The sequence below is a fragment of the Opisthocomus hoazin genome, chromosome 12 (genome assembly GCF_030867145.1).
Source record: "Opisthocomus hoazin isolate bOpiHoa1 chromosome 12, bOpiHoa1.hap1, whole genome shotgun sequence".
In the NCBI taxonomy this organism is placed as follows: domain Eukaryota; kingdom Metazoa; phylum Chordata; class Aves; order Opisthocomiformes; family Opisthocomidae; genus Opisthocomus; species Opisthocomus hoazin.
This window is the reverse complement of record NC_134425.1, coordinates 14006705-14018903: the sequence shown is the minus strand read 5'-3', so window position 1 is coordinate 14018903 and position 12199 is coordinate 14006705. Positions and strand designations below refer to the sequence as shown.

Below are 12199 nucleotides of genomic sequence, written 5' to 3'. Positions count from 1 at the left end.
AGGGAAGTGATTAATGTGAATTAAAGGATCTCTGACATAGGGCTAAAGGACAGAACTACTTTGATGGTGGTGTTGGCAATCCCACTTCTGCAATTTCATTTCTCCCCAAACCAGATTTCCAGCATTTTGCATAAACTTAAAGTCTAATTGGACCATATACTTTGTTTTGAAGCTCTCTTTACTCAAGGATGTTCTGTTTATGCATTTTCATTGGGAATGTATGTCTTTGTCCTTTGAAATCCATTTATTTATTGCAGTGACACCTACTGCTGAGAGAGCTGATCCGCAACAGGATTGGTTACTGTTCAACTTGGCCAACAAGCAGTTCGTGACTCAACCAGCAGATGTTTCTGTGGCTCGGGTCAAAGGGAACTTATGGACTCGGATTTTTTTCTTTACTCCTAGCATTAAGTGCCAGGAAAGTCAATGCTAGGTACAGACAGTTGACCCGACCAGTAGCAGGAGGAACTGAACTAGGGTCCTGAGGATCTGCAAAGACAAAAGCATTCATCTGTTGAGCCACTGTGCTGGCTACAGTCCAACAGTTTCAGACAACTGACTATCTGATTGCATGCCTGGATTTTAGTAATGATTTTACATACTTATTTGATGATTTGTATCCAAGCTTATGCTTCTGACAGGTGCCCTGGTGAACAAAACCTTGCTGGGCTATCACATATGAATATTTCACAATCAATCATACTTTGATCTTTGGGACATATGTGCAGTTGACACTATATTTAGTTGTGCGCAAAATCTAAGACTAAGCCTTTGTGAAATGAAAATAACATCGTCAACCCAGCATTACAGTTTTGGATTTAAATTGTTTCAAACTGTGATTTGAGTTTTGGATTTAAATTGTTTCAAACTATGATTTGAGTTCTGTGGTCTTAACTCTTCTTGCTTGATGTCTTTGTAACTGGTATAGAGGGCCTGATCCTCCTGTCCTCACCCAGCTGAAATGCACTGCCTTTTGTTTGGAACTTGCCTGTGTGAGGAATGCAGGATTAATAGGGTCAACAGTATGTATATTTTAATATTACATAATGAGCTAGAGTATTACAGATTTCCAGCATGGTACAGTGTCCTCAGGTGAGAGTAGAAGATTCAGAGCCCATTTCATGCTGTAAAAATGACAAAAAATGAAATCATAAGTATGCTTTTCAAAATCTTCCAGGCATTTTATTATTTGGACTGTTAAAAGCTTAATTTTAAGGTTTCTTCAATCTGACATGGATGCCAGTTAGATTAATTAAAGCGAATGATCAGATAGGAGCTAAAGGAGATTGATCAAATTGGAGAGAGTTTAATCAGTTGTATACATTCCAAATTACATGAAAATAGCAAATTTACTTTTAAAAATGCTGTTTCTAAAGTAGCAGAAGCTTTAGTTTAATGAAGCATTCCACAAATGAGGCTCCTATTGAATTTTGATATTACTCTTATCTTTACTTTTGTCATCAGGAGAACACTAGGAAAAGAAAGAAGTAAAATGAGAATCAATGCTTATATGCTAAAAAATAATGATCCCAGATGCAGCCGGTGCCTGGAAAAAAAGTAGGGTTTTGGTTGTTTTTTTTTTTTGTTTTAATCTACTGAACTTTCAGTACCAATTATTTATCTTTCTCTTCTTTGGATCTGACTTGTTAAGTATATGCAAGTGAAATAGAATAAATAAGAAGGAAAACAGATTTTGCTAAGTCACATGCAAAGTAGCAATAAATCAAACAGCTTGTCTGCATCCTTCTAATCTTTCTATTCTAATCTGTGAGTGAGATTTATAAATGACCTCTCCTCTCCTTTCTGCTCATCTTCCTAGATTGTGATCACAAACAGTTCACAGTCCTTCACTCCATGGGTGCTACCAGCCAAAGACTGTTCTGGTGATTTATCTTCTGATCAGTTATCAGTCCAAAATGCTGTGCTAGCTAGAAAGTACCCTACAGATGTAACAGGTATTTTGGAAAGCAACTGTCTTCTCGGTCCTGAGCAAAAGCAGTACAGCCTCAGCAAACAATTTTCTGTCTGCTAATGACTTCTGAAACTTCAAAATCCCTCTGCTAACCCTTCTTTAAAACATAAAAACTGTTGTGGAATGAGTTGGCTCTGTTGTTACTAAAGGACTACTTTGTTTTGGAATCAATAAGCAGCTTGTTTAAATATCAGCACCACAAAGCAGCTACAGTTTTGTTAGATGCCTTCCCTGCTCCCTGCGGCGGCTGGGTGCTGGACGATGGGTGCTCGCGTCAGGCTCCAGCCCTGGCCCTGGGCTCCTGGCCGGGGCCGCGGGAGCTGCTCAGCCCAGGATCACCCAGTGCTTTGTACACGCTGTGCTCGAGTGCTGCTTTGCCCCAGTTCTTAGTTCTTAGAAGCTACATATGCTTTGCAGTGATTACGAAACTTAAATGTGGTAAAGTGACTAATAGTAATAACAAATTACCAAGCTGGCCTTAATAATATTTAAATACAAATAAACAGATAAGACAGGTTACCTGTAAGTCAACTCCTTTTTATTTTTAAAGACATCATGTTACACTCCAGAAACCATGTATTTCCCTAATATAATTATATTACACCCCAAGGAGCAGGGCACCTATTTAACCAACAGAAAAAAAATCACAAAAAAACCCCCCAAAACCACCAAAGAACTTGAGGCAGTTACTCCATTTCTCTATTTTACATAAGTAAAATGAGAATAAAATCTGGTCTAATGTTTTTTCATTTGATCAGATTGGATAATGCTGTCCTGGTGGCATTAAATAGAGCTGATCTCTCCCTTCCCCTTCTGTGCACACATGTTTTTGTTAAAATTTAACTATTTACATCTATGTCTCTTAGTATCGCCTACAAATCAGTCAAAGAAGAGCAGGTCATCTGTCCTGCCCTACTGTTTACATATTAATCATCTGGCAAATAAACCGCTCGGTATCCTACCCACCTCAGTAATATTTGTGATGTAATTTGTTTGGATGCCCAAATGTCACCAGCGTTGATTGTAAGAGATGAAAAAAATGTACTTGCTCAGCACACCAAGCTCTGGGCTAAAATGTAAGCATGAAATCTCTGGTTTATTTTTGTAATAATGTTTACAGCTGTTTAATGACCCTGAAAGGGTTCAGTAGTCTGGTGTTCTGTATTTCTTAACAGGAGTGTATTATGCTTATAACAGCCTTAGTTAAACTGTTTCAGCTACAACAAGAAGAACAATATTTAATAAAAATTCAATATATATATTCTGAAGTTTCTCAGCGATACCTGTTTATGAGTCGCTAAGAACTGAAGCAGTCTGTATTAGAGTATTTAGAATTTGTCAGTGGACCACAAGATAATGTAGGTAAATGTGAATTTTTCTAGCTGGAAAGATAAATACCAGGTCTATATTCTGAAAGCATAACAGTGTTTGTAACTCTAACTGCTCAGAGGATCAGGGCCAGAGAGAGCTTGTCGTTTAAACACGTGAGCTTGTAAAGCATTACTTTGCTTACTGAACTGTAAATCTCTTAACTAACCTAATCTAAGCTATAATAACAGCACAACAGTGTTTTTAAAATGACTGTTTTCTCTACAGCAGTGAAGAGGGAAATGCTTTAGTGTGTGTGTCCAGTAGGAACGAACAGGTGTAAATGAGAGATGAATTTGGTCCATCTGTTTACAAAGATAACAGGTGTGTGTGTGTGTGCACGTATGTGTATGTATACAGATATGTGTGTGACTGCATATGTTTGTGTGTGTGTAGTCATATATTTATATTCAAACTCTTTTTATTCTAGTTGCTATCTTTTTTTTTTTCCTCTCTGTTTCCAGCAAAAGGAAGCTGAGCTTCTCGTATTACATTAATGTAGTTGTGATGACAGGCATTTCTGGTGTCATAATTGGTTTTAAATTCCAGTAATCCATTTCAAATACTTAAATAAAATCTGTGTGTTCAGTTGAAATGGCTAAAGTCAGAACTTTCGTTATTGATATCACAGGAAATAGTCTTGAGGGCAAAAGTGTGAGTGAAATCAAAATAACTATTAGTATCATCAAAGGGACTTGAATGTCTCACTGTACCTTCATGTGGGAGATGAGAGGGTATATTTGTAATATATGTATCCAGTTGTGAATTTCATAAGCTGAGTACCCTCTGCACGGAAACAGGAAACTGCACACCGGACACAGTAAAGGGCTGTCCTCCGATGGTTTGTTTGCTTCTGGCTGAGGGGCCGCTCCTGCCCTGCCCCGTGCAGAAGAAGCCAAGCTGGTTTGCAGCCTGGACAGCTGTAGCAGGGTGAGGACTGGGCTTTCTGGCTGGCGCGGCTCGCCTGTGCGTGGGCTGAGGATTTGTTTAGGGTAGGAAGGGCAGCCTGCGAACAACTCCTGATACCAACAGGCTCCGTGCGGTGCCGCGTCTTGAGGGCCACTGTCTTTACAAAACATTTGAGATAGTTAAAGGTCAGAAATTTAGTACATAAATTTCAACAAACATATTTTGAATTTCTTGACAATCTCAAATTTGATTTGCAGTTGATTTTGTAAACATATGTTAACTGCAGAGAACATTGTGCTTCTGTTCCCAGTGTGAGCGGTGGCAAAACGTTCTGTGTTTTCCTTGTAAGAGAGATCAGACTCATGAAAATAATGTAACAGACTATATATTTAAAAATTGAAAGCAAGAAATTTTCCCTCCCATGAAGCATCACATCAGCACTTATAAATTGGCATTTCCAGGTTTGTTTTTTTTGCATACCTAGTGTTTTGGTTTGGGGAGGCAAGAAGGGTGGGACATAATGAAGAAAGATGTTGAGAAAAACATTTGTCAAAATACTTGAAATTACAAACTGATTATCTGTTAAAAGGTAAATTCCAGTGAGGTCCCTTTGCATGATATTTTTTTTTTTTTTTAGTGTTTTTAGCATTTGGTGGTTGGGGCAGAATGGATACAGTAGCATTGCGCATCAGGCCAGTCTGGGGAAGACGGCTGTGTCTGTCAGTAGATGCACATGGAGGCAGGATGAGCGTGCCGTGGTGCGGAAGCATCACTGCACCTCGTGGGTGTTGTGGAGAGCAGCCGGGCCCTGGGCGAGGTCCGAGCCCGCGGGAGGAGGCTGAGCAATGACCACTGTGACTCCAGGCTGGGGACCTTGACCTGCAAGGCCTGAAGCAAGAGGCTCACTGGGGAGTGAAAGCCCCTTACCCCACCTGGCGTAACCCTATCTGGTCATAGATCTAGACAGGGATGATGGATAAAGAGGGAGAGAATGAAATTGCTAATTTTTTTTAGAGAAATTAGGTAAATTAGATTGGGTTATCTAATTCATAGTGGAATGATGGATGAGGAGGAGTTTTATTTCTGTCTTGCACGTGGATACAAGATGGGATTTTGGTAGGTTTTGCCGTGAATGGGCTGAAAAACACCAACAGTCTGATTTACGTGAGAGCATGGTCCCTGTGTTCCTAAATGCACTAACCAGGAATTGCAGGAGGGGTAATTTCACGTGGCAGTACTTTGAATCACATGATTATACTTTGCAATGAAACCAGGTAGGAGTGAACAAAAGAAGAGACAATTTGGAGCCAGAGGCAGGAGACAGGACTCCAAGAAGCCGGGGCAGGTGAGAGTGGGAGTAGCGTTTAAGTGAAGAACTGTAGCATCTTGAGATTGTGGTAGCAGAATCCTAGAAACTGAAGAGCTGATCAGAAGACGTGGTATTTACAGGTGGTTATTTCTCACCAAGAAGAGGCTTTGCTGACCTTTCTGCATATTTCATCAAAAATACATAAAATTTCCAGTGCCAAAAGATCAATGTGTGTGGGTCAGGCTCGCAAGATTTAATCTAAAATTATTAGTTTTTAAATGAAAAATTATGGGTTTGTTCTTCCTCTTAATCTTTTTTTCAACTCATCCTATGTTCTACATTATATGTGTCCGTGTGTTTGTGGGAGACAGAAAGTAGCAAAAAAAAATTTTTAGAAAAAATGATCATGTTCCAAGTACAACTGCTGTTGTTACTTTGTTAAAGTTATATTTGAAAAAGAGCCACAGAATATCTTAAAATCTCAACCACAACTCTCTCTCCCCTTCTAAATCCGAATAACCATACGTTTGAACTGATGCTTAGGGTTAAACATCAGAATTAATAAACTCCACTGGGATCTGTCAGCATTTCTAAACTTCGATAGAGCATAAAATGCTAAAATTAACTACCCAAACCTTCCTGAGCATGTAAAGGCACCAGTTCCCATTAAGGTCAACTGAATAAGTGAAATTAAGCTGTTCTAGAATAATGACAATTCACAAAGACTTTTCTAGACCCTCTTCCATATACGTATGTGTCTGTACATGCAATGCATTTCTTGAATTTTTATGTTCTTGTTTGTCAACATGCCTTGTTTAAGTATGATGAGGAGAAATAACACCTGTGGTATGTGGAATCCAGACAGAAAGTGGATTCTCGCTTTTGTTTTCTTTTGTGGGGTTTTATGTTTTTTTTTTGTTTTTTTGTTTTTAATTTATTTTTAGGAAGTTGGTAGGCAGGCAGATATTCAAAGTCTCAGTTAACTTCAGGCAATGGCAGGCCTAAGCAATACAACCCTCAGATGTTAAGCTAATGCTTTTGAACATGAAATTTGGATTGTTTCAAAAGTTTAGCAAACTTTCAAAAATGTTAAAAAAGGTGTTTGTATGTACCCGCATTTTGAGTGATTGTGATCTGCTACACAGAAATCTCTAATGGAAATCGAGAATTTTGTTTGCTGTGTGGCCTTGGGTGAACACCTGGTTTGACTCTGTTCCCCTACTTTTGGAAACCAGATACTGCAAGCTAAACTTCAGTGCAATCCTGTTGCTTATAGGCATAAGCCTTTTCCTTTAATATACTTGATCTCATTAGTATTTTTGTCAATAACAACATTGACAGCATGTAAATATTGGGTCCCCAAAATGAAACCTGAATCTGAGAACTGTTAAATTTTGAAAAAAATCTGCTTTACATACAAGCAAAATTTTGTAGCTCGTGTCCATCTTTAATGCATGTGAATATACACTTACCCCTTTCCTTCTTATGAGATCTGCATTGTATCGCAACCTCAATCATCCTGTCGAGGACCAAATCGGTCTCCTCTTGGAGACCACCCATGATTTTTTTTAGGCCCTGATCCTGCAAATACTTAAGCATGTGTGGAACTTTGCTTTCAAGGGTCACCCTTTGAAGTCTACTGGGCTGCTCCCATGAGCACAATTACATGCATTTTAAGTATGTGCCAGATTTGGGCCTCAAAGTATCTAGCTGGTGGCCACTATGAAGCTGTGTGAGGAATGGTGTCCACCTGGAGCGTGCCTGCAGCCCTTGTAGAAGATATAGCGAGTAAATGCGTTTGGCTAACGCCAAACAGAAAGCTGACCATATTAATTATTGAAGAACATACAGAATTCAGAAATTTTATTAGTGAACAAAGTGTCAAATCACTCTACTGAACAACACAGATCTTCATTATGTTCTAATATAATCTTATAGTGTTATATAGTTCGAGAGTTATTAATGTAAAACTTTATATTTTAAATAGAATTTTATAGATACATTATTTCTGTATAGAGTAGAGAAGTGGCAAGGATAGAAGATTATTGTGGACAGTTATGCAGACCAGAACAGAGCACTCATGTTTAACAAACAGCTTTGAATTCTAATTTTCTGCAATATACATAGTGTAGGTACAATTTGTAGTCATTACTGTGTATTAGGAAAGTTATTAAAATTCTTAGACTTGTTGAGGCTTTCCACAACACCTTCCCCAGATTTTAATTGGTTTTATCTAGTTCCATAAGAGAGCTCTTTAAAACAAATCAAAGTGCCTTAAATCACATGTCTTACTCATCCAAGGACAGAGATATTCCTTCTATAATCTGGCAAGTTTCTGGAAGAACTGAAATCTGAAGGTTCACAATGATGAATTAAAAGACTTGGCGGAAGATAATTTATGTGCCTTTTGATGGGCTCAGTTTCAAAATGACAAAATAACAATGTTTTGTAACAGAAGGGTTAAATCTTAATCTCAGAGGTTTACAAAGCTGCTAGTCGCAGTCTCCTTAAAATTTAATATACCTCGTTAATGCTTACTTGCAAACACTGAAGGATTTTTATGATTATAATCATGTGTTACAGCACCTAGTACTGTTTCTAAGCAGCATACTAATCAGCTTAATGAGATATTACTGCACTTTTTGTTGACTAAAGCAAAATCCCTTTTATTGTTCTAAAGCTTGTCCTTTATTTTTTCCCAAAACATTATCTTGTTTTATTGTACACCAGTAAATATCATACCATCATTTTTTTGTCAAATCATAAAACTATCTTTCTTATTGTAGAATGTGTAATATATTGAATATGGTTAATGGAACTGAAAGTTACAAATGGATTTCTATTTTGGGGTTTTTTTCGCTAGCTTTTCTAATGGAAATGGGAGAGATGCATAACATTTCTGTTTCTATAGATTTAGAAATGTAAACAGGTGCAATTTCACAAGAAGACAGACAAGGGAAGTGGTAAAAGCCTTTGCCCCTTCTGTAATAATTAGATTTTGAAATTGTAGCATATTTTAAAATAGTAATTAATGGTTATTGGTAAACATGCAGAATGATGAAAGCACACGTGATCAAATTGTGTAGCACAGTTGGCATTTAATACACTTTTTATTGTTTTTACACTAATTCCTTTGCATTATTATGAGTAGGTAAAACATAAAATGCAAATTGTACGTCAGTGATTCAATGCTTGTAACACTTTCACAGTCTGAATCTAAAATATCTTCTGATTTTCAGAAATGGAGGAAGCTAGTTTGTGCCTTGGTGTTTCTTCAGCTGTGCCAGAAGCTGATGCCCATCTCAACAGCACGATTCTCAATGGGCAGTATTCAATGAGCCAGAAGCTGCACCAGATCACCTCCCAGCTCAGCCATGCCTTCCCAGAGCTCCAGAACAGGCAAAATCCGGAGGAGAAGGTGTCGGCACCGCTAGAAGACAAAAGCCACATGTCCATCGCAAATCAGCCCATCAGCAGTCAGATGGCACTGTTGGCAAACCAGCTCAATAGAGAGGTTGACACCAGTTTGAATGGGCGCGTGGATCTGCAGCAGTTCTTAAATGGGCAAAACCTAGGGATTATGTCTCAGATGAGCGATATAGAGGATGATGCCAGGAAAAACAGAAAGTACCCATGTCCCCTCTGTGGGAAGCGCTTTCGATTTAACAGCATACTGTCGCTACACATGCGAACTCATACTGGAGAAAAACCATTTAAGTGTCCATACTGTGACCACAGAGCAGCTCAGAAAGGCAACCTGAAGATACACCTGCGTACTCATAAGCTTGGAAACCTTGGCAAAGGTCGTGGAAGAGTCCGAGAAGAAAACAGACTTTTACATGAGCTGGAGGAGAGAGCAATTCTTCGGGACAAACAGATGAAGAGCAGCCTTCTGCAGCCACGGCCTGATGTGAAAGCACAGCAGCACGCCCAGCCAATGCCTCTTGCTAACTGTAACTTGTCTGTGCCAGCTAATCATAGCACACCTGATATTTCAAACCCTGTTCCCTCTCCAAAGCCAGTCAGTGTCCAGGAAGAAGTTGTCGCTCAGACAGCTGGGTTCAGATGCACATTTTGCAAAGGCAAGTTTAAGAAGCGAGAAGAGCTGGACAGACACATAAGGATCCTGCACAAGCCTTACAAGTGCACCCTGTGTGACTTTGCCGCCTCGCAGGAGGAGGAGCTGATTAGCCACGTGGAGAAGGCTCACATCACCGCAGAGTCGGCACAGGGCCAGGGCTCCAATGGCAATGGGGAGCAATCCACCAATGAGTTTCGTTGCGAGGTGTGTGGCCAGGTGTTTAGCCAGGCCTGGTTCTTAAAAGGCCACATGAGAAAGCACAAGGATTCCTTTGAACACTGCTGTCAGATCTGCGGGAGGCGATTCAAAGAGCCTTGGTTTCTTAAAAATCACATGAAAGTTCACCTGAACAAGTTATCTGTAAAGAACAAGTCTCCTAATGATCCCGAAGTACCTGGCTCCATCAGCAGCATGTCCCAGGAAGCTCATGCAAACTTATATTCAAGGTATCTGTCATGTTTGCAGAGTGGGTTTCTTCCTCCTGACAAAGCGAGTTTAAGTGAACAAAATCAAATCTATAACAAAGGAGATATGCCCATGAAAGAGAAAGAAGTCTTGGGGAAGCTCCTTTCGCCCATTTCTGGCATTGGCCACAGTATTGCTGAAGGGGATAAACATTCTTTATTGGGCTGTCTCAATCTGGTGCCTCCTCTGAAATCCAGCTGTATAGAAAGGTTACAAGCTGCCGCCAAAGCGGCAGAGATGGATCCAGTAAACAGCTATCAGGCCTGGCAGCTTATGGCAAGGGGAATGGCCATGGAACATGGCTTTTTGTCTAAAGAGCAACAGATACAGCGCAGCCATGAAGACACTTTGGCAAATGCTGGAGTTATGTTTGATAAGGAGAAGCGGGAGTATGTGTTAGTAGGAGCAGATGGCTCTAAGCAGAAAATGCCTGCTGATTTGGTTCACAGCACTAAAATGGGCAATCAGAGAGACTTGCCAAACAAACTAGACCCTTTAGAAGGCAGTAGAGATTTTTTGTCACATGGTATGAACCAGGGACTCGATTACAACTTACAAAGTCATGGAAATGTAAAAGAAAAGCCAACTGAATGCCCGGACTGTGGAAGGGTTTTTAGAACATACCACCAAGTGGTTGTTCACTCCAGGGTCCACAAAAGAGACAGGAAAGGAGAAGATGAAATAATTCAAGGTAGTCTTGATGAGCGACGTGGGTCTGGAAGTGATCAAGAGTCTCAGTCTGTCAGCAGGTCGACAACACCGGGGTCCTCTAACATTACTGAAGAAAGCGGAGTAGGTGGGGGTCTCTCGCAGACGGGGAGTGCTCAGGAGGACAGCCCACATCCTTCCTCACCCTCCTCTTCAGGTATGATAACTTCTTCTTCCCTCTCTGCACTCAAAGCTTTGTAGCTTTATTTGAAATCACAGCAGCAAAATAGTTTATGCATTCTCTTGTTAGGTCGTTTCCTAGCAGTCCACAGGGACGTGGTGTTATATGCCAGAACATCTGTGTTTGGGTTCCTGCAATGCCTTCGAGGTTAATTCTCGGCTCACCCTTTTCTCCCCTCCAAGGGCAGGTTTCCTAGCCTTTCAGCTGTCACCTCCGCCACCCCACCGGCAGCAGCAGTGTGCAGGGTCTGTACAGTCACTAGTGGCAATGTCGCTTCCAGGGCCTCTCCCTCCAGGCTTTGGAAAGCGGTTTGTTTTCCTCCTCTGCTATTCATGGTGTCTCTCTTGCAGATCTTTCTATGTTCTCCATTTAAAAGTGTGAGGAATGATGCCTTCTTTGAGCTATTGTTCAAAGAAATAGGATTAATAAACAATGCATTGGCTAACCTCTCTGATTTCCCTTATTCCCACAACCATATCAGTTATTTAGCTGAGATATGTACTTGTACCTGGCCGCTGGACTGATTAAAAGGAGAGTCAAAAATACAAATTACTAACTTTTTGACAGTCTTTTAACTTATGTGCACATTTTAACACGTATGAAACCTTCTGCTTAATTCACATCTATTTGAAAGTACAAGAAAAATAGAAATTGGACTGAAACATTTTAATTGCATTGTATGTCATGTTAACTTGCTGTGTATAAAATAGCAAAGCAGATAATATTTCATTGGAGATGTCTATAAAATATTGAGCTTCCTGGTACAATTTTTAAAGTTACTAGCCTATGACTGCTGAAATAAAATCTCCAAGTACTAACAGGTAAGATTTCTGGCCTCACCTAAATTTCCAAAGTCAGTTACTAATGGACAGTAAATTGAAAGTTATATCTTCAGCCCTTTATAAGGAAAGCACCTCACTAATACTGTAATCATTCTGCAAGCCTAACAACAGAGGAAATCATGCCATAACAAATACTCTGTTACTAATGGCAACATTGATTTCTGCAATCAGCCATTAAGTCTAGAAAATGAAAGACAGTTTGAGGTACCTTAAGGCATTACATTGCCCACTGTTAAAGAGCTGGTAGCAGGCTGTTGAGGGTAATTCTTTTTAGTTTTTTTTCCCCCCAGTTTCGATAAATATTTTACTATTGGAGGCAATTCACTGTTACAGTTATTAAGTATACGCCAGTTTATTTTTGTTG

The 12199-nt window shown here is 39.8% G+C and overlaps 1 protein-coding gene across 9 annotated transcripts in view; it reads left to right on the top strand.

The window, feature by feature from the left end:
- Window positions 1-12199, top strand: part of ZNF536 (zinc finger protein 536) — a 356142-nt gene that overhangs the window by 156880 nt on the left and 187063 nt on the right. For all 9 annotated transcript variants that reach the window (XM_075433817.1, XM_075433816.1, XM_075433822.1 and 6 more), the window contains one exon: window positions 8798-10969. In XM_075433817.1, coding sequence (XP_075289932.1) covers window positions 8800-10969 — 2170 coding nt within the window. In that variant the 5' untranslated portion in view covers window positions 8798-8799. The remainder of the gene's footprint in view (window positions 1-8797; window positions 10970-12199) is intronic.